Below are 18,431 nucleotides of genomic sequence, written 5' to 3' on the forward strand. Positions count from 1 at the left end.
CTGCCTGCACTATGGACCCTCACCCCCATAGCCGGCAATCAGTGAAACTGAAGAAGACTTGAGCTTTTCCACACTAATATCGCTGTTAAATAGCCCATTAAATGTTTAAGCTTTTTGGAATAGATGTAACTGGGGTTTAACAGCGTACTGACTGCTAAACAGCTGCGCTGGCCCTGAAAAACTAATGTTTATATTTGTGGAATGTCAAATTTCTCCATTATGATAAAAATTACAATAAAAAAGAAATATATTTTTAAAGCTTGTTCAAGATATTGCAGCTTCCACCTTAACTCCGTGTGTTACTACGCTTGGAATCCCCTTTTCACAGCACTACAATCAATTACATGCGAGAAACCTAAAATTTTCACCAGAGATCATGAGATCTCTGTTGGCAGTTTTCTTTGAGGCCAGTGCCAAACGCCGTTACATCGTCGGGCCATTATAAATTGATGACACACTGAAGTCAATCAGCAAAAGTGTATTTGATGACAGATGCAGTCAAAAGTGCTCAGACAAGTGAACTCATTCACAGCGCCGGCTGGGTTAAATGTGGCTGTATAAAAGTTTTACAATATAAAAGTACAATATTCCCCATTATCTCCGGAAATAAAATATCAACATATCCTTACACAAGGGGTGAATAAGGTGCAGGCTGCGTGAAGAGGTAGGCTGCAAGTAGATCGATACTCTCCTCACCAATATCATTACTGAGTAACTGAGCGCTGATCCAGCGTTTAGCAAAGCGACATGTTCCACTGTATGCAGAATGCTGCTGTTGAAGGCTAGAAGAGAACAGATTTAGATCTGAATTTAAACACATGAACAGTCATAATATTTTAACATGTGCTACCAGATAAAGCTGATCTGTGGGAGCCCTGGCTGATTATTTTTCTCCCTCCCAAGCATGCCTCAAATTCTGTTTGAGAAGTCTCCTGTGAAGCACTTTGGGACACTTTACTACCTTAAAAGGCGCTATATAAATGCCAGCTGTTGTTGTAGTGCAACTTCTTTTATTATTCATTCTGGGATTTGAGGGTCACTGGCAAGGCCAGCATTTATTGGCCATTCCTAATTGCCCTTGAAACGGTGGTGGTGGTGAGCTGCCTTCTTGAACCGTTGCAGTTCGCGTGGTGCAGGTACTCCCACAATGCTGTTAGGGAGAGAGTTCCAGGATTCTGACCCAGCGACTATGAAGGAATGGCGATATATTTCCACGTCAGGATGATGTGCGACTTGGAAGGGGAATTTGGTGGTGATGGTGTTCCCATGCGCCTGCTGCCCTTGTCCTTCTAGGTCGTAGAGGGCGTGGGTTTGGGATCTGATGACTCAGTACAAACTGGGAATCAAACCAGTGAACGTTCCTGGATTGTACAGTTCAGTCCCACACTGGGTGGTGGTCATGGCAACTTAGCCAATTCTGATTTTTTTTTTTTAAGTTTGATGTTTTCTTTTCAATTTGATGTCAATTACCATTGTGAAAGAAGCAAAGTGTGCATAAAAGCCAAGTACAGGTTGAACTGCTCTTATCCGGTACTCTTTTATCCGGCAACCTCCATTGTACGGCATCATTCCTGTATATCTACTGCAGAACAATGCTTCATAAAACAGTGTGACTCGGGCCTGCTTCAAACCAGTTACATAATTAACACAGCATAAGGACGATCTTCTGATATTCCAGCTACTTATCTTCGGCAGCTACGTCAGTACATAATGGTCCCCAGTTTGCCAATTGCACCTGTATCATTGGGTACAAATATTTAATCTGTCAACCGATACCGTAACAGAACACACTGTGCCATTATTCCTCTACTACGCCCACACCAAACAACAAGATGCTAAAACGATCGGAAGCTTGACATGAATTTCAGAAAATAACTTTTTTTACTTTCACAGGCGGAGGGAAATGAAAGCGGAAAAGTCAGTGCCTGCTTGGCGCGGCTGCAACAATGCTCATCCTCTTTGGAAAGCTGCAGTCACTCACTCACATACAATACAGAATATTGGTCTGAATAATACTCTAAAATATTTATAATAATAAAGGTAAGAGCATAGCAATTTCACGGTGTGCCTTTTGGAAAGGAGAAATGTTTAAACTCTGCTGAGAAGATTAGCAGCTTTGCAGTACAGGGTATCTGCTTTTGATAAAACCTTCTACATGGAGAGGGGCCGGGAGCTTTGAAAATGGCAGCTACGATGAGGTAGCAGGAGCAAGATAACAGAGAATTACATAAAAGTTACAATGCCATGCTATCTCCAATATGTATAGGCCGAGCCGTGACTTAATTACCAGGCTGTCTATGATCTGGATGAGGAAAGGCCTCACAATTGGCCTCACAAGCGCTGTCATCAGTACCGGGTAAGTCGAGGGTCGGCGTGACCTCCCGTTCGGCAAATCCTTTTATCCGGCACAGGCCAGGACCCGAGGGTGCCAGATAAGAGTGAAAAATATACAAGTTGAACCTCTATGTACAAGATTTTGTTTAAATATATATTGGGATGTTGGGAAAAATTGACTGCTTATATTATTTTCTCTGTCTTACGCCAGCCACCCCATGAGGTCCTCAGCAACGAAGCCAAGACAGCAGCCCAGCTCTTACTGATGTAAACCTTGAAGAAACTGCCCCAAATAAAAGTGTTCTCCTGTTCAAGCGTGGCGTAAAGTGTTCTAAACTGCTTCTAAAACGTACATCAAGTTATCTGAAATGTCAATTCATTTTGGATAAACAAGTTAGGCAATGTGTCATATTTCATGTTCTAACAGGGTGTCATATTTTATGTTGCTCACCCATGCAGTGTGCTTGTTAGATAAGGTAGATGAAGGGTTTCCAATTCTATCTGCAAGGACTCTTCGGTGTCCCGATACTTCAGCATACCATCTGGCGTCTGGATTTCCTTCAGAATCTGCGCTTCTCTATGATATGCCACTTGAACTCGAAAAACATAACCATCCTAAGCAGAACCAGTAACAACTTTAAATAATCTGTGATGGCGAGTTATATCCATTCTTAGTTGCTCTATCAACCCTAAAAAAAAATTTACTGTGGATATTTGACATACATTATATGCACTGCTAAACATTTTGCCTTCATAGGATTCCCTCACTCATGAAAATATCTCTCAGGAAGAAATCAGCCTTATGTGGGGAGCAGAAGGAGTTACAGGAAGCAAGAATCACAAAATTGCATTTTAATATTGAAAAACATTCCAAGATACTTCAGAGGACTAAAAATGGATGTTGAGCAGAATTGGTGAAATCAGGAGAGGTGACCAAAGGTATGATCAAATAGGTAGCTTGGTATTTAAAGGCAGGGAGAGAGTAAGCAGGGCAGAGGAGTTTAATGAGCGAGTTCCAAAGTTTGGACTTTGGGAGAAATCAAGGGATCTGGGGATCAGGCAAGAAAGTGGAGCGAAGGTCGAAGAGTAGCCATGATCTTATTGAATGGCGGAGCAGGCTCGAAGGGCCGTATGGCCTACTCAGGCGCCTTATTCTTAATTTCTAGCCAAGAGCCCAGATTGCTGATTGCTCTGCCATTAATGGTGAAACAGGGGGAGGGGAGATGCAGGAGGAAGCCATTGAACAGACCAATAGCAACAGTATGTGATGGAGGGTTAAAGAAGAAGACATGGGAGCCAGACAATGTGCTCGTGAGCCTGCTTTGGGCAGCACAGAACGTTTTTCCAGGGATGAAAGGTGAGAGAGTAGTGGGCTTTGTAATTAGGCAAGTCAATGTGATAATAACACTGCAATTAAAGTACAGGTGCAGCGCCCAAAATCCACAACCCTCAGGACCGAGGCCGTTCCAGATTCCGCATTTTTCCGGACTTTGGAATGGCTTTCTGACGTCACAAATCCGGAAACACCCGAGCCCAGGTTCGGGTATTTCCGGATTTCGGAACGTCTTTGCCTGGGCCGAGGTAGGTAGGGTCAGGCAGGGTCAGATTGCCAAGGTAAGGGAGGGGAGGCGAAGTCGGTCCGGGGTCAGGTCGAGCTGCCGGGGCGGAGGTCGGGGGCCAAGGGGCGGGGCGGAGGTCGGGGGCCGGAGGTCGGGTCGCCGAGGGCCGGAGCGGAGGTCGGGGGCCGGGGCGGAGGTCGGGGGCCAAGGGCCGGGGCGGAAGTCGGGGCGGAGGTCGGGGGCCGGAGGTCGGGTCGCCGGGGCGGGGGCCGGGGGGGGCGGGGCGGAGGTCGGGGGCCGGGGCGGAGGTCGGGGGCCGAGGGCCGGGGCGAAGGTCAGGGGCCGGGGGGCGGGTCGCCGAGGACCGGGGCGGAGGTCGGGTCGTCTGCCGAGGGCCGGGGTGGAAGTCGGGGGTCGGGGCAGAGGTCGGGGGCCGGAGGTCGGGTCGCCGAGGGCCGGGGCGGAGGTCGGGGGCGGAGGTCGGGCCGTCTGCCGAGGGCCGGGGTGGAAGTCGGGGGCCGGGGCGGAGGTCGGGGGCTGGGGAGCGGGGTGAAGGTCGGGGGGCGGGGCCGGGGTCGGAGGTCGGGTCGCCGAGGGCCGGGGCGGAGGTCGGGTCGCAGGTCGGGGGCCGGGGCGGAGGTCGGGCCATCAAGGGCCGGGGCGGAGGTCGGGCTGCGGAAGTAAGGGGACAAAGTCGGACCACCGAGGCGGGGGTGTCCGGATTTCGGAACATTATCCGGTTTCCGGACAACCCCAGCCACAGATCGGCCCGGTTTCCAGATTCCGGAACATTCTGAATTTCAGAACTCCAGATTTCGGACGCTCAACCTGTACTACCAATGTTGAGCTACTTCAAACTTAAATGTTGAGGGAAGTTTTGTCAGCTTTACTCTCCTCCTCAATGGAACCCTGCAAGTTACCAAGCTTGATGTGTGGGAAGATTGTTGGCCAAGGATGTTGGGGATGTGGTACAGTTGTATTCCTAAACAGTGTGCAATAAATCTCTTCAGAAAAAGATTGTGAGATTCTCTCACCACCAGTTTCTCTTAAGTATTGGATAAGACATGAAAATATTCAGTGTCTTGGAGAAACAACAGTTTAGGCTTTTCACTAATAGAAGGTAAGAATCGCTCTACCACATTCCCTCCACTGTTAGCTTAAATTAACCGACAGACTCACCCAAAATATTATCTTTCTCATTGAGGACAACCAGTATTTTCTGATTTAGAATGAAGAGTTATATTTTTTATCTGGCCTCTGTAACTTTGTTTTCTAATTTTTAGTATTTAACAATATTCTTAGACAATGTTGAGATATAAAAATGAATTAACAATACATTAATACTAGCGCCAGGAACAATACTTGTTTATGTCTGGCAATGACTTTTATTCATTTTGACATACCTTATACACATCAACGTGAGTGGCTGAAGGCTGGGAAGTTAGTTGATGCTGTTGGTGCAGGAGGTCAGCCAGTCGTATGTGAAATGCTGCTTTGACACGTTGAATAGCATCTTTGTTTTGAGGCCATTTCCCACTTCCTTCCATGTGACAGATTACTAAGTGACGAAGAAGATTGTATGTTACACAAAACTGAGGGACAACTCAACACTGAAGCAGCATTTGTGAGCAAATATCTTGTGGTAATTCTTGTGCAAGGAGCCAAAGATACAATTGCACAGTGGGTCAGGTTCACACAACATATGGGAATCCTTAAATTCTCATGGAGCTATACTCTTTCACATTTTACATCATATTCGTGCTCATCTTAACACGTCCCAATTAATTTGTATTGTTGGCTAAAAAGTAAGCTATTAAAAATCCAAGCTAATTTGAGAACATGTTCTATAATACCTCGATAAAAGTTTAGACACTTTGGGATTTCTGACTATGCCTCAACGAGGGACCTTGGTGTAATATATGTTAAAATTGCTGCGACTGAGTTAAAAATAGCTCTCCGGGATTAAATAAACAGGATTGTGGGGTTCGGAGATGTAGATTAGAATTCAGGCAGGGTGTCTGAACCAATGTGCTGCAGACAAAGGAAATTAGTTTAACATTGTCGTGAAAGTTCTCACACTTACTGCTGTTGCGACAACTCTGTTCATGAGAAGTCAGCAGAGGGCGTTGCTAAGTTAGGCGAATGGGCTCTGCTCTTGGATGTGGGGGACGCCAGTCAGTTTGACTGAAAGTGGTCACTGGTCAGGCAGATTGGAGAAAGAAAGAATAGGAGGCTGCAGAACGAAGGGCCGAAGACCAAAATGCAATTTCGTATAGCCAGCGGTTGTACAGAGAATAAAGATTATTATAAAAATGTCAACTCAAGTCGCTGGAGAAATACCACCAACGATGTCTCCGCAAGATCCTACAAATCCCCTGGGAGGACAGACGCAACAACATTAGCGTCCTCGACCAGGCCAACATCCCCAGCATTGAAGCACTGACCACACTTGATCAGCTCCGCTGGGCAGACCACATTGTCCGCATGCCAGACACGAGACTCCCAAAGCAAGCGCTCTACTCGGAACTCCTTCACGGCAAACGAGCCAAAGGTGGGCAGAGGAAACGTTACAAGGACACCCTCAAAGCCTCCCTGATAAAGTGCAACATCCCCACCGACACCTGGGGGTCCCTGGCCAAAGACTGCCCTAAGGTGGGGGGGGTGGGGGGAGTGCATCCAGGAGGGCGCTGAGCACCTTGAGTCTCTTCGCAGAGAGCATGAAGAAATCAGCGCAGACAGCGGAAAGAGCGTGCGGCAAATCTGTCCCACCCACCCCTTCCCTCAACGGCTATCTGTGACAGGGACTGTGGCTCTCGTATTGCACTGTTCAGCCACCTAAGGACTAATTTTAAGAGTGGAAGCAAGTTTTCCTCGATTCGGAGGGACTGCCTATGATGATGATGATATAAAAATGTAACCAAGACAGCCATCATTGTGGAATAGTGTGGAGAGTTTATTATGTTCTTTAGCAAAGTGAAGCTGAGTGGAATAAGTGAGCTTTAATTACAACTGGTATTCTGTACATTCACATTGTATGAAATAAAGTAGCTTAATGATTCGTTTCTGGCCTAGTCTCATCATGTGTTCATTCGGTAGACCTTTGGAGAGATTAATGTACATATGGAGACACGAATATCCAACTCAGGGCACAAGGGGGTTTGATTGTTACACCCCAGGTTACACTACCGTGCAAGTAGGTAACAAACATAAGCTGATCAGACCACTTGTTGGAGCGGCTGACACCAATGAACCTAAGAAAATATTTACAGCAGACTTGAATTTGTAATGCATGGCAGATGCAGTATAATATGGATAAATGTGAGGTTATCCACTTTGGTGGCAAAAACAGGAAGGCAGATTATTATCTGAATGGTGACAGATTAGTAAAAGGGGAGGTGCAAAGAGACCTGGGTGTCATGGTACATCAGTCATTGAAGGTAGGCATGCAGGTACAGCAGGCAGTAAAGAAAGCAAATGGCACGCTGGCCTTCATAGCGAGGGGATTTGAGTATAGGAGCAGGGAGGTCTTACTGCAGTTGTACAGGGCCTTGGTGAGGCCACACCTCGAGTACTGTGTGCAGTTTTGGTCTCCTAATCTGAGGAAGGACGTTCTTGCTATTGAGGGAGTGCAGCGAAGGTTCACCAGACTGATTCCCAGGATGGCTGGACTGTCATATGAGGAAAGACTGGATCGGCTAGGCTTATGCTCACTGGAATTTAGAAGAATGAGAGGGGATCTCATAAAAACGTATAAAATTCTGACGGGACTGGACAGGTTAGATGCAGGAAGAATGTTCCCGATGTTGGGGAAGTCCAGAACTGGGGGACACAGTCTAAGGATAAGGGGTAAGCTATATAGGACCGAGATGAGGAGAAACTTTATCACCCAGAGAGTTGTGAATCTGTGGCATTCCCTACCGCAGAGTATTGTTGAGGCCAGTTTGTTGGACATATTCAAAAGGGAGTTAGATGTGGCCCTTACGGCTAAAGGGACCCAGGGGGATGGAGAGAAGGCTAGGTGGGGTACTGAGGTTGAATGATCAGCCATGATCATATTGAATGGCGGTGCAGGTTCAAAGGGCCGAATGGCCTGCTCTTGCACCTATTTTCTATGTTTCTATGTAACACCACTGCCCCCGAAACAGAGAAGCAATATATACCTTTTCTTCCTCTCCCATTTATAACATGTCTTTCGTTTGATTTGCAAAGGCAAGTTAAAAGTGTCTCTCTACTGCCCTTTCATTCTTTACATTTTAGAAAACATGTGCATACAAATGAAGACTGTAAAGCAGTTATATTGTGGATTCCCCAGGAATATTGGGGAGGTACACTTAAATACTACAGCAGCAGGTGCTCTCCTGAGGCAGGACTGGTCTTGGCAGCTTCAGCTCTCACTGAATGGAAATGTTCCATCTACCTGCCTTGTTGAGAACTTAACAAAATGGGAGTTTTAATTATAGCTGGAGCTAAGGTTCAAATCACAGCATCTCCATTCTAGGACAGTACGTTCAGCCACTAGAATATTCTGGTACTGTCCAAGTGTCAAATAAATTGCTCTCCCTTCTCTCAATTTGCAGGTCTGATAGTTGCTGAAAACAAAAGCAGCCCAGATACAGAAGACAATTGTCAGAATAGAAGCACACTGCATATCAAACACATGGTTCATTCAGCAAGATAGTCGAAGAGTGTACGGATCAAAGAAAGGCAACTTCTGTTGACCTCTTTACCTTTCAATGCTGGGACATAAACAGAGCACGGCTTGTCACGTGAAGGAAGCAGGCATTTGCTGTTCTTAGCCTTCATATAATAAGCAAAATCTGGTTTCACTGGTATTGGTGGGAAAACCTGTAAAGGGATCAAATTTTAAAAAGGAATTACTGACAACAGATATAAAAATCTCCTGAACTAAAAATTAATGCACACAGGTAGAAGATATGCTTGACCTTCACCGCACCTACAATGGAGTTAACAGGTGAATGTAATGTTATGGCTCTATGTTTTTTTGAAGGTGAGAGTCCATCTGTTTAGCAGATTTTAAAAAATCATTTTCCCGCCCCCTCATGGTCTCCCACTCAAATGCACCAACGATCACAGGGCAACACATAGAAGTTGTCAATGCAAATTTAACATAAGCACATTTCCTGCATTACAATGGTTCTGCAACAAACAAATTGCATTTATATAGTGCTTTTAATGTAGTACAACATACCAAGGCACTTCACAGAAGCTTTATCAAACAAAATTTGACACCAAACCACATAAGGAGATATTGGATCAGATGACCAAGTTTGGTCAAAGAGGTGGGTTTCAAGGAGTGCCTTAAAGGAAAAGAGCGAGGTAGAGAGGCGGAAAGATTTAGGGAGGGAATTGCAGAGCTTAGAGCTGAGGCAGCTGAAAGCACGACCGCCAATAGTGGAGAGATGTACAAGAAGTCAGAATTGGAGGACGCGGGTTTGGGAGGGTTATCGGGCTGGACGAGGTTACCGAAATAGGGAGGGGCAAGGCCAGGGAGGGATTTGGAAAAAAGAATGAGAATTTTAAAATTGAGGTTTTGCCAGAACGGAAGCCAATGTCGGTCAGCGAGCACAGGGGTGATTGGGGAGTGGGACTTAGTGCGAGTTAGGACACGGGTAGCCGAGTTTTGGATGAGCTCAAATTTATGGAGGTGGAAGATGGGAGGCCAGTCAGGAGTGCATTTGAATAGTCAAGTCTAGAGGTAACAAAGGCATGGATGAGGGTTTCAGCAACAGATGAGCTGAGGTGGGGCGGAGTCGGGCGATGTTATGGAGGTAGAGTGGGCTTGGTGAAGGAGCGGATATGTGGCTGGAAGCTCATCTTGGGGTCAAATTCGACACCAACATTGCGAATGGTCTGGTTTAGTCTTAAGCAGTTTCCAGGAAGAGGGATGGAGTTGGTGGCTAGGGAACGGAGTTTGTGGCGGGGACTGAAGATAATGGCTTCAGTCTTCCCAATATTTAGTTGGAGGAAATTTTTGCTCATCCAGTACTGGATATCAGACAGGCAGTGTGACAAATTAGAGACTGCGGCACTTCAAAAGTAATTCAATACAGAAAAAACACAGACAGATAAAAAGGGAAAGACAGAAAGAGAGAGAGAAAGAGAGAAAGAGAGAATAAGAAAGGAAAAAGCCTCTAACAATAATCTCCATATCAATTTGTGGCTGTTGATGACTAATTCTCAAACCCATTTCCTGACATATCCAAACTGTGGGCAGCTGGCCCACCATGTTTACAGTCCCAGTTGCAACTTTTCACTGCAACATAAACTCCTGTCTGTGCTCTGTCCCCGGAAATCATCTGCTTCTCCTTTCACACAATCCAGCACTTTGTACTCTGCCAGCAAGCATCTGGATTCAGCAGAATATGAATAGCTGGTGTGGGTCTGAGATTAGTCAAATGTTTTAGTTACGTTACTGGACCGCGATTACCAGAAATTAAAGTTGTCGGAATCGTGGTGCAGCATCAAAATAATTTCAGTAAAAATAGCTGCTAGGAAATTATTTTTATTGGTAGGGTATTTATCTTTGTGCACCTCCCCTCTCCTGGTCTCCCGATGCCACACATTGAGTCGGTCAGTGTGTGCCGTGCTGCCAGTCGTCTGCCAATTCTACTGACTTTTAGCAGCAACAGGAGCCTGGCCTTGGATGACTTTCTCTTCAATTTGCCATTCCTGGTGCAAGAAAGTGCGCGTTACAACGGAGCTCAAAAACTCAACCTCAAAGCTCAAAATTATTTGTCACCAACAAATATTTTGCCATTCCTTGAATAACACTGACCTAGAAAAAACATGCTTTTGGGCGATGCAGAGGCACAACACATTGAACCATCACGGGTTGGGATAGGGATTATTTGCCAAGTTGCTGATCTCAGCTATATTCCAGCTGAATAGCTGCAAAGAGACATCATTCCAACCAAGTCACATTTACACATATCCAAATGTCAACGCTAAAAGTCTAGATACAAGTCAGTAGTTGATGCTCAACCTGAGCTAACTGGAGAAAAGGGAAAAGGTAATTTCAAAGAGGACGAAAGATATAGGCACAAGAGATTGTTGATAACTACTTGCCATTTTCATTTAACATTTTATGTTTGTGAAAAAGATTGGTCAGGTGCAATCACACAGCTTTAAAGTTTGCCATTACACACAGAAAGAGAATATTAATATTTATATAATACCTTTTTCAGCATCTTATCACATGCTCAGGACACCTCAAAGCACTCCACAAAGAATTATTTTGAAGTACAACCACTGTCGTGAAGACAAATGTATAAAAAATTTAAATCACTCTTTGATCGCCAAAATACAACTAAACCTGGTGTCATTTTATTTCAGGTCATGGGATGCCAATCCTTTGAACACTGCTCAATAAGGAACTTCATTCAACAGGTAGCACCTTAGCTACACAAAGGCGCAATGAAAGCAGATGTTTTGTATTTCTAAAGTTTTGAATCGTCAGCAAAAAGACCAGGAATATAAAAACAGCCCAGGGAAATTCCACAAACGTGGAACGATAGAACTGGAGCTGGTTACGCAAGCTGCCATGTGCTCCTAAACTCCCAGAGTGACCCCTACTGGGGAGGAATGTTCAGTAGTGGATGAACACAGAATAAATGTCAGTCATAGCCCACAAACAGTATCCTGAACTTATCTGAAGATGCAGGTCAGCAATGAATTACCAAAGTTCGGTGAGAAGTTCATCTTTTTTGGAGTCAAAACTGGTAACCAGAAGTTTAAAAAAACCAGACCCAACTTTTTATCTATATCTGTCTCGAGGGAAAATAAAATGTTATTTTCTAGGAACCGCTCACACAAATCTAAATGAGGTATCTTCAGTTCTCTCTCTCTCTCTCCGTTCCTGAAAGCGGCAACTATCCCCAAGATACAAATCCAAGAGCAGCAGCAGCTCTCCGGTATCACATTCAATTGGTCATACTTACCAGTTGAATGAAGCATGAGGCAATGAGCGTTTGTAAACTGCTTGGCTGTGCAGGGCATCACAGCAATGCTCATGCGCCGAGAACTGGCATTTGCGAACGTTCAAAATGTCTTTTGACAGATCACACGCATCCCCGGGAGAAGGGCTGAGATGTGGGCTATTTGCCCAACTCCTGCCCAGCTAATATCCTTCAAGCTCTTACACCTGCTTTTACCAGCTTAAAAGTTTTAAAAGGTAGAAAAATTAAATGTTATCACTAATTTTTATATTAAAAACCCTGTCTATTAAGATAAATTTATTTTTACCTCTATTGAAACATATAAAAAAAAATTCAAAATAATAAATCTTTGTCTAAAACATTTAATTAAATTCAATTTCAATTAATTTTAAATATGTGAGGTGTTGTTTTTATTTAATGTGTTGTGTTTATGTGTTTTGGGGAGTATTCTCATTGATAGTAATGGGAGCTCGTACAAACGGAACTCACCATTATTATCAATGAGAATACTCCATGTTCATTGGTGGTCCAGGCCCATGTGATCCCAGGTTGCGCTTACGTTTCTGGGATGCATGGGCCCATAGGCTGGCCTGCAAATGGAGGCCTCGGATCGCAGGTCTACGTTCCTCCGGGACCACCAGGTACTTTCATTAAAAAACATTTGGTTGGAGACATCCGCCTGCAGGAAGCCTCCGACCGCAATTTCTGGGCAAAGAAATTGGATCAAGATTTTAGGTTTTAGACTTGTTTTCCATTTTCACAGTCTTAATGGGTAAATAGACAGGGAGATGCAGCAGGAAGTACATGTAAACTCTACCAAAATGGAATGCTATTTGGCCAAGAATTATGTTTGTTCCTTTGTACATAATAAGCACACGGAATAGTTTAATATGAACATTGCAGCATCTTGCCCAGTAACATTCCATGAACCTGCACAGTTCAAGTCCTAGCAGTGTATATATTGCACAATATTGAAAAGCTGCATATTTACCAACATAACGCAACCTTAACCCTGAAATCACTACACTGAAAGTCAATGTACTACTAACATTCTTAAATAACACACTGAAGTATGTGAAGACCAAAATATCAGCTTACTTCTGTGTATCTGAACACCGGGTGTGTCCCTTGGACTGATGTGACAGTCAAGGGAAGTCCACTGAGGTTCCAAAGCTTCCGACTCAGGTCATCGTATGACTGCACAATGCTGATGGTCTTCTCCTCGGAACCTGCAGACTGAGACAGAAAGATACAAATTTGCTGAATCCTACTGAGGGTATTATGGTTTGATAGAGAAAAAAAATGTTTTTAAATTTGTGGCTGATTCCCATTCCTTACTGAAAACACATTGTATTAATTTTACAGAAATCTTCAGAAAATCATGAGGCCCAATTATAACAATAGTGAAGACATGGGCACCTTCAGGTTTCCCCAATACCAAGTTGCAAGTCATCTATGCCATGTTAGTGAAACTCTCTAAAGGAGACACCGGAATTGGCACCAAACTGAATTACGCCTCTCTTATGAAGGAAGACTGGGTTTAAGTTTCATCATAAGCAGTCCCTCAGAATCGAGGAAGACTTGCTTCCACTCCTGAAGTGAGTTCTTTGGTGGCTGAACAGTCCAATACGAGAGCCACAGAGTCTGTCACAGGTGGGACAGGTAGTCGTTGAGGGAAGGGGTGGGTGGGACTGGTTTGCCGCACACTCTTTCCGCTGCCTGCGCTTGATTTCTGCACGCTCTCGGCGTTGAGACTCGCGGTGCTCAGCGCCCTCCCGGATGCACTTCCTCCACTTAGGGCGGTCTTTGGCCAGGGACTCCCAGGTGTCAGTGGGGATGTCTCACTTTATCAGGGAGGTTTTGAGGCTGTCCTTGTAAAGTTTCCGCTGCCCACCTTTGACTCGTTTGCCGTGAAGGAGTTCCGCGTAGAGCACTTGCTTTGGGAGTCTCGTGTCTGGCATGCGAACTATGTGGCCTGCCCAGCGGAGCTGACCAAGTGTGGTCAGTGCTTCAATGCTGGGGATGTTGGCCTGGTCGAGGACGCTGATGTTGGTGCACCTGTCCTCTCAGGGGATTTGTAGGATCTTGCTGAGACATTATTGGTGGTATTTCTCCAGCAACTTAAGGTGTCTACTGTATATGGTCCATGTCTCTGAGCCATACCGGAGGGCAGGTATTACTACAGCCCTGTAGACCATGAGCTTGGTGACAGTTTTGAGGGCCTGGTCTTCAAACACTCTTTTCCTCAGGCAGCCGAAGGCTGCACTGGCGCACTGGAGGCGGTGTTGGATCTCGTTGTCGATGCCAGCTCTTGTTGATAGGAGACTCCCGAGATATGGGAAGTGGTTCACGGTGTCCAGGGCCGTGCCGTGGATCTTGATGACTGGGGGGCAGTGTTGTGCGGTGAGGACAGGCTGGTGGAGGACCTTTGTCTTACGGATGTTAAGCGTAAGGCCCATGCTTTCGTACACCTCAGTAAATACGGCGACTATGTTCTGGAGTTCAGCCTCTGTATGTGCGCAGATGCAGGCGTCGTCCGTGTACTGTAGCTCAACGACAGAGGTTGGGGTGGTCTTGGACCTGGCCTGGAGACGGCGAAAGTTGAACAGGTTTCCACTGGTTCTGTAGTTTAGTTCCACTCCAGCGGGGAGCTTGTTGACTGAGAGGTGGAGCATGGCGGCGAGGAAGTTTACGTTTAGACCCTAGATTATAACCAAGAGTCTGCACTGGACGACAACAACAACTTGTATTTATATAGCACCTTTAAGGTAGTGAAAGGGCCCAAGACTGCTTCACAGAAGTATTATGAGACAAATAAAAATGGACACCTAGCCACATAAGGAGAAATTAGCGCAAGTGACCAAAAGCTTGGTCAAAAAGGTAGGTTTTAAGGAGCGTCTTGAAGGAGGATAGAGAGGTAGAGAGTCGGGGAGGTTTAGGCAGGGAATTCCACAATGGACACAAGGAGGTAAGTCCTAACAGGGGTGCGCACGGCATCTCTTTTGTGCCGGAAGGGTTGAGAGTTGAATGGTATTTAACTATGTGTTACAGAGATACATGAAGACTACAAATTTGCCTTTTTAATCCCTTATAATCTCCTTTGTTTCACAGATTTCATTTTCAAGAGTTACTCAGCTAGGTATATTGATACATGAAGGGTTTTTTTGGCATGGTTGTTCTTGCACTTAAAGAAATGCAACTTTAAAGGATTAAGCAATTTGTTTACTCTTGGTCTCAAATCTCAATGCACGCATATATCAGACAGCTACATTACTATTAAAATCCTCTCAAAAGCACTACTGAGGTAGTTGGATTTATTTTTCTCAGCAGCTATCACTGTATCTCAGGGTTGCTTAACCAGCCAATCAATTTCAATACTGTTGCCAAGAGCAGTAATTCCCATCAGCCCAGCATTGCCACCTGGTGGAGTTTTCACTTACTGCAACTGTGTAATAAAAAATGACCATCCCCTTTAAAATTCTCTTTAAACATAATTGAGCACAGCAAAAAATATGGATATATGAAAATTCTGGACTCAACAGTCCATCTCTACTCACAGACCACTTGTCAAGTCACCTGTGCAGTTGTTTCCTCCATATTTTAAAAAGGATATAGCGGCACTGGAGAAGGTGCAAAAACGATTTACTAGAACTGAGAGGTTATCAGTAAAAGATTGAACAGATTTGGGCACTTTTCTCTAGAAAGGAGAAGGCTCAGGGTGACCTGATGGGGGTCTTTAAGATTATGAAAGGGGTTGATAGGGTAGACCAGGGAACATGTTTCCACCAGAGTTTTTCCCTCCCTGCTTTCAAAAGTCTCCTCAAAACGTTTTCAACCGGGCCTTTGGTCTTCTATCTCTCTACTACTGCTCAGCAGCCACATACTACCATGTGAAGTATTTTGGGACATTTTATTACATTAGCAGAGCAAACTGTTGCTGTAGTAAAAAGGACAAAAGTACTAGAGGATGAATTCACAAGCCTCAAAACAAGACTCGAGACTGGAAGGAATTTTCCCTCCACCATGTGGTGAATATGCAGTATAGACAGTCAGCTAATTCAGGTAATACCGTCTTACCTAATGTCCATTAGAAAATATGGCTAGATAATATCTGAAAAAAAAGGAAGCACTGACATTGGAAAACTAAACATATTCTTGTTGACATATTTTGTGTTACAACCCTCTGCATGCATTTCATAATCAAAAACATTGCATTGAGCTTTGATAATTTATTCAGTGAGTAGCTGATCCATACTGATCAAGAAACTTTCAGGTTCATTCCTGGTCTCAGCCATAGTGGGGGAATGGGGGCTACAATTGGCTGCAGTGCTCCAGGATTACGACGGGGAAAATTGGCCATGGGTCCAGTCCCTACTGGAAATATTCAAGCATAGACTTATAGAGTGAGGATGCGGTGATTGAACAGTCTGCTGACACTCACTGTGAAGGGGTAAACATGAACCAGGGGCATGGGACCAAAAGACAACTGGTATCCTGGCACGGTCTCCATTTGCTTTCTTAACCGCCTGCTGTACCTGCATGCCAACCTTCAATGACTGATGTACCATGACACCCAGGTCTCGTTGCACCACCCCTTTTCCTAATCTGTCACCATTCAGATAATAGTATGTCTCTCTATACAGCAGGCGGTTAAGGCGGCAAATGGCATGTTGGCCTTCATAGCGAGGGGATTTGAGTACAGGGGTAGGGATATGTTACTACAGTTGTACAGGGCCTTGGTGAGGTCACACCTGGAGTATTGTGTACAGTTCTGGTCTCCTAACTTGAGGAAGGACATTTTTGCTATTGAGGGAGTGCAGCGAAGGTTCACCAGACTGATTCCCGGGATGACGGGACTGACATATCAAGAAAGACTGGATCAACTGGGCTTGTATTCACTGGAGTTCAGAAGAATGAGAGTGGATCTCATAGAAACGTTTAAAATTCTGACGGGTTTAGACAGGTTAGATGCAGGAAGAATGTTCCCAATGTTGGGGAAGTCCAGAACCAGGGGTCACAGTCTAAGGATAAGGGGTAAGCCATTTAGGACCGAGATGAGGAGAAACTTCTTCACCCAGAGAGTGGTGAACCTGTGGAATTCTCTATCACAGAAAGTTGTTGAGGCCAATTCACTAAATCTATTCAAAAATGAGTTAGATGTAGTCCTTACTACTAGGGGGATCAAGGAGTATGGCGAGAAAGCAGGAATGGGGTACTGAAGTTGCATGTTCAGCCATGAACTCATTGAATGGTGGTGCAGGCTTGAAGGGCTGAATACCCTACTCCTGCACCTATTTTCTATGTTTCTATGAGCCTGTGCCAGCTCTCTGCAAAAGCACTTCAGATAGTTTCACTCTCTCGCCCATTCCTGTAGCCTTGCAATTTTTTTTCCGTCAGGTACTTATCCAATTCCCTTTTGAAAGCCGTGATTGAGTCTACTTCCACCACCCTTTCAGACAGTACATTCCAGATCATAACCACTCGCTGCGTAAAAAGTTTTTTTCTCGTGTTCGCCTTTGGTTCTTTTGCCAAACACCTTAAATCTGTGTCCTCTGGTTCTCAACTCTACTGCCAATGGGAACAGTGTGTGTCTCTCTATCAACTCTGTCTAGACCCCTCATGATTTTGAACACCTCTATCAAATCTCCTCTCAACCACCTTTGCTCGAAAGAGAATAATCCGAACTTCTCTAATCTATCCACGTAACTGAAGCCCCTCATCCCTGGAACAATTCTCGTAAATCTTTTCTGCTCCCTCTCAAAGGTCTTCATATCCTTCCTAAAGTCCGGTTCCCAGAATTGGACACAATGCTCCAGTTGAGGTCTAACCCGTGTTTCATACAGGTTCATCATAACGTCCTTGCTTTTGTACTCTATGCCTCTATTTATGAAGCCCAGCATCCCGTACACTTTTTTAACAGCTTTCTCAACCTGCCCTTCCACCTTCAATGATTTGTGCACATATATCCCCAGGTCTCTCTGTTCCTGCACCCCCTTTAGAATTGTACCCTTTAGTTTATATTGTCTCTCCTCCTTCTTCCTACCAAATACTTTTCTACATTAAATTTAATCTGCCACGTGTCTGCCCATATCACCAGCCTGTCTATGTCTTCTTGAAGTCTATCACTATGCTCCTCCCTGTTCACTATATTTTCGAGGTTTGTGTCATCTGCAAGTTTTGAAATTGTGCCCTGTACATCCACGTCCAAGTCATTAATATATATCAAGAAAAGAAATGGTCCTACATAAGAACATAAGAAATAGGAGCAGGAGTAGGCCATTTGGCCCCTCAAGCCTGATCCGCCATTTAATACGATCATGGCTGATCCGATCATGCACTCAGGTCCACTTCCCTACCCGCTCCCCATAACCCCTTATTCCCTTTTCGGTTAAGAAACTGTCTATCTCTGTCTTAAATTTATTCAATGTCCCAGCTTCCACAGCTCTCTGAGGTAGCGAATTCCACAGATTTACAACCCTCGGAGAAGAAATTCCTCCTCATCTCAGTTTTAAATGGGCGGCCCTTTATTCTAAGATTATGCCCCCTAATTCGAGTCTCCCCCATCAGTGGAAACATTCTCTCT

The 18,431-nt window shown here is 44.8% G+C and overlaps 1 protein-coding gene across 1 annotated transcript in view; it reads right to left on the bottom strand.

Moving 5' to 3' along the window:
- nol6 (nucleolar protein 6 (RNA-associated)) overlaps positions 1–18,431 on the bottom strand; it is a 161,903-nt gene that overhangs the window by 23,634 nt on the left and 119,838 nt on the right. Inside the window, exons 16-20 of the mRNA XM_070868064.1 lie at positions 12,947–13,084; positions 8,621–8,738; positions 5,297–5,451; positions 2,786–2,949; positions 630–782 (exon numbers count right to left, since the gene is read on the bottom strand). Of these exons, the coding sequence (XP_070724165.1) occupies positions 630–782; positions 2,786–2,949; positions 5,297–5,451; positions 8,621–8,738; positions 12,947–13,084 (728 nt within the window). The remainder of the gene's footprint in view (positions 1–629; positions 783–2,785; positions 2,950–5,296; positions 5,452–8,620; positions 8,739–12,946; positions 13,085–18,431) is intronic.

The sequence above is a fragment of the Pristiophorus japonicus genome, chromosome 2 (genome assembly GCF_044704955.1).
Source record: "Pristiophorus japonicus isolate sPriJap1 chromosome 2, sPriJap1.hap1, whole genome shotgun sequence".
NCBI classification, from domain to species: Eukaryota; Metazoa; Chordata; class Chondrichthyes; family Pristiophoridae; genus Pristiophorus; species Pristiophorus japonicus.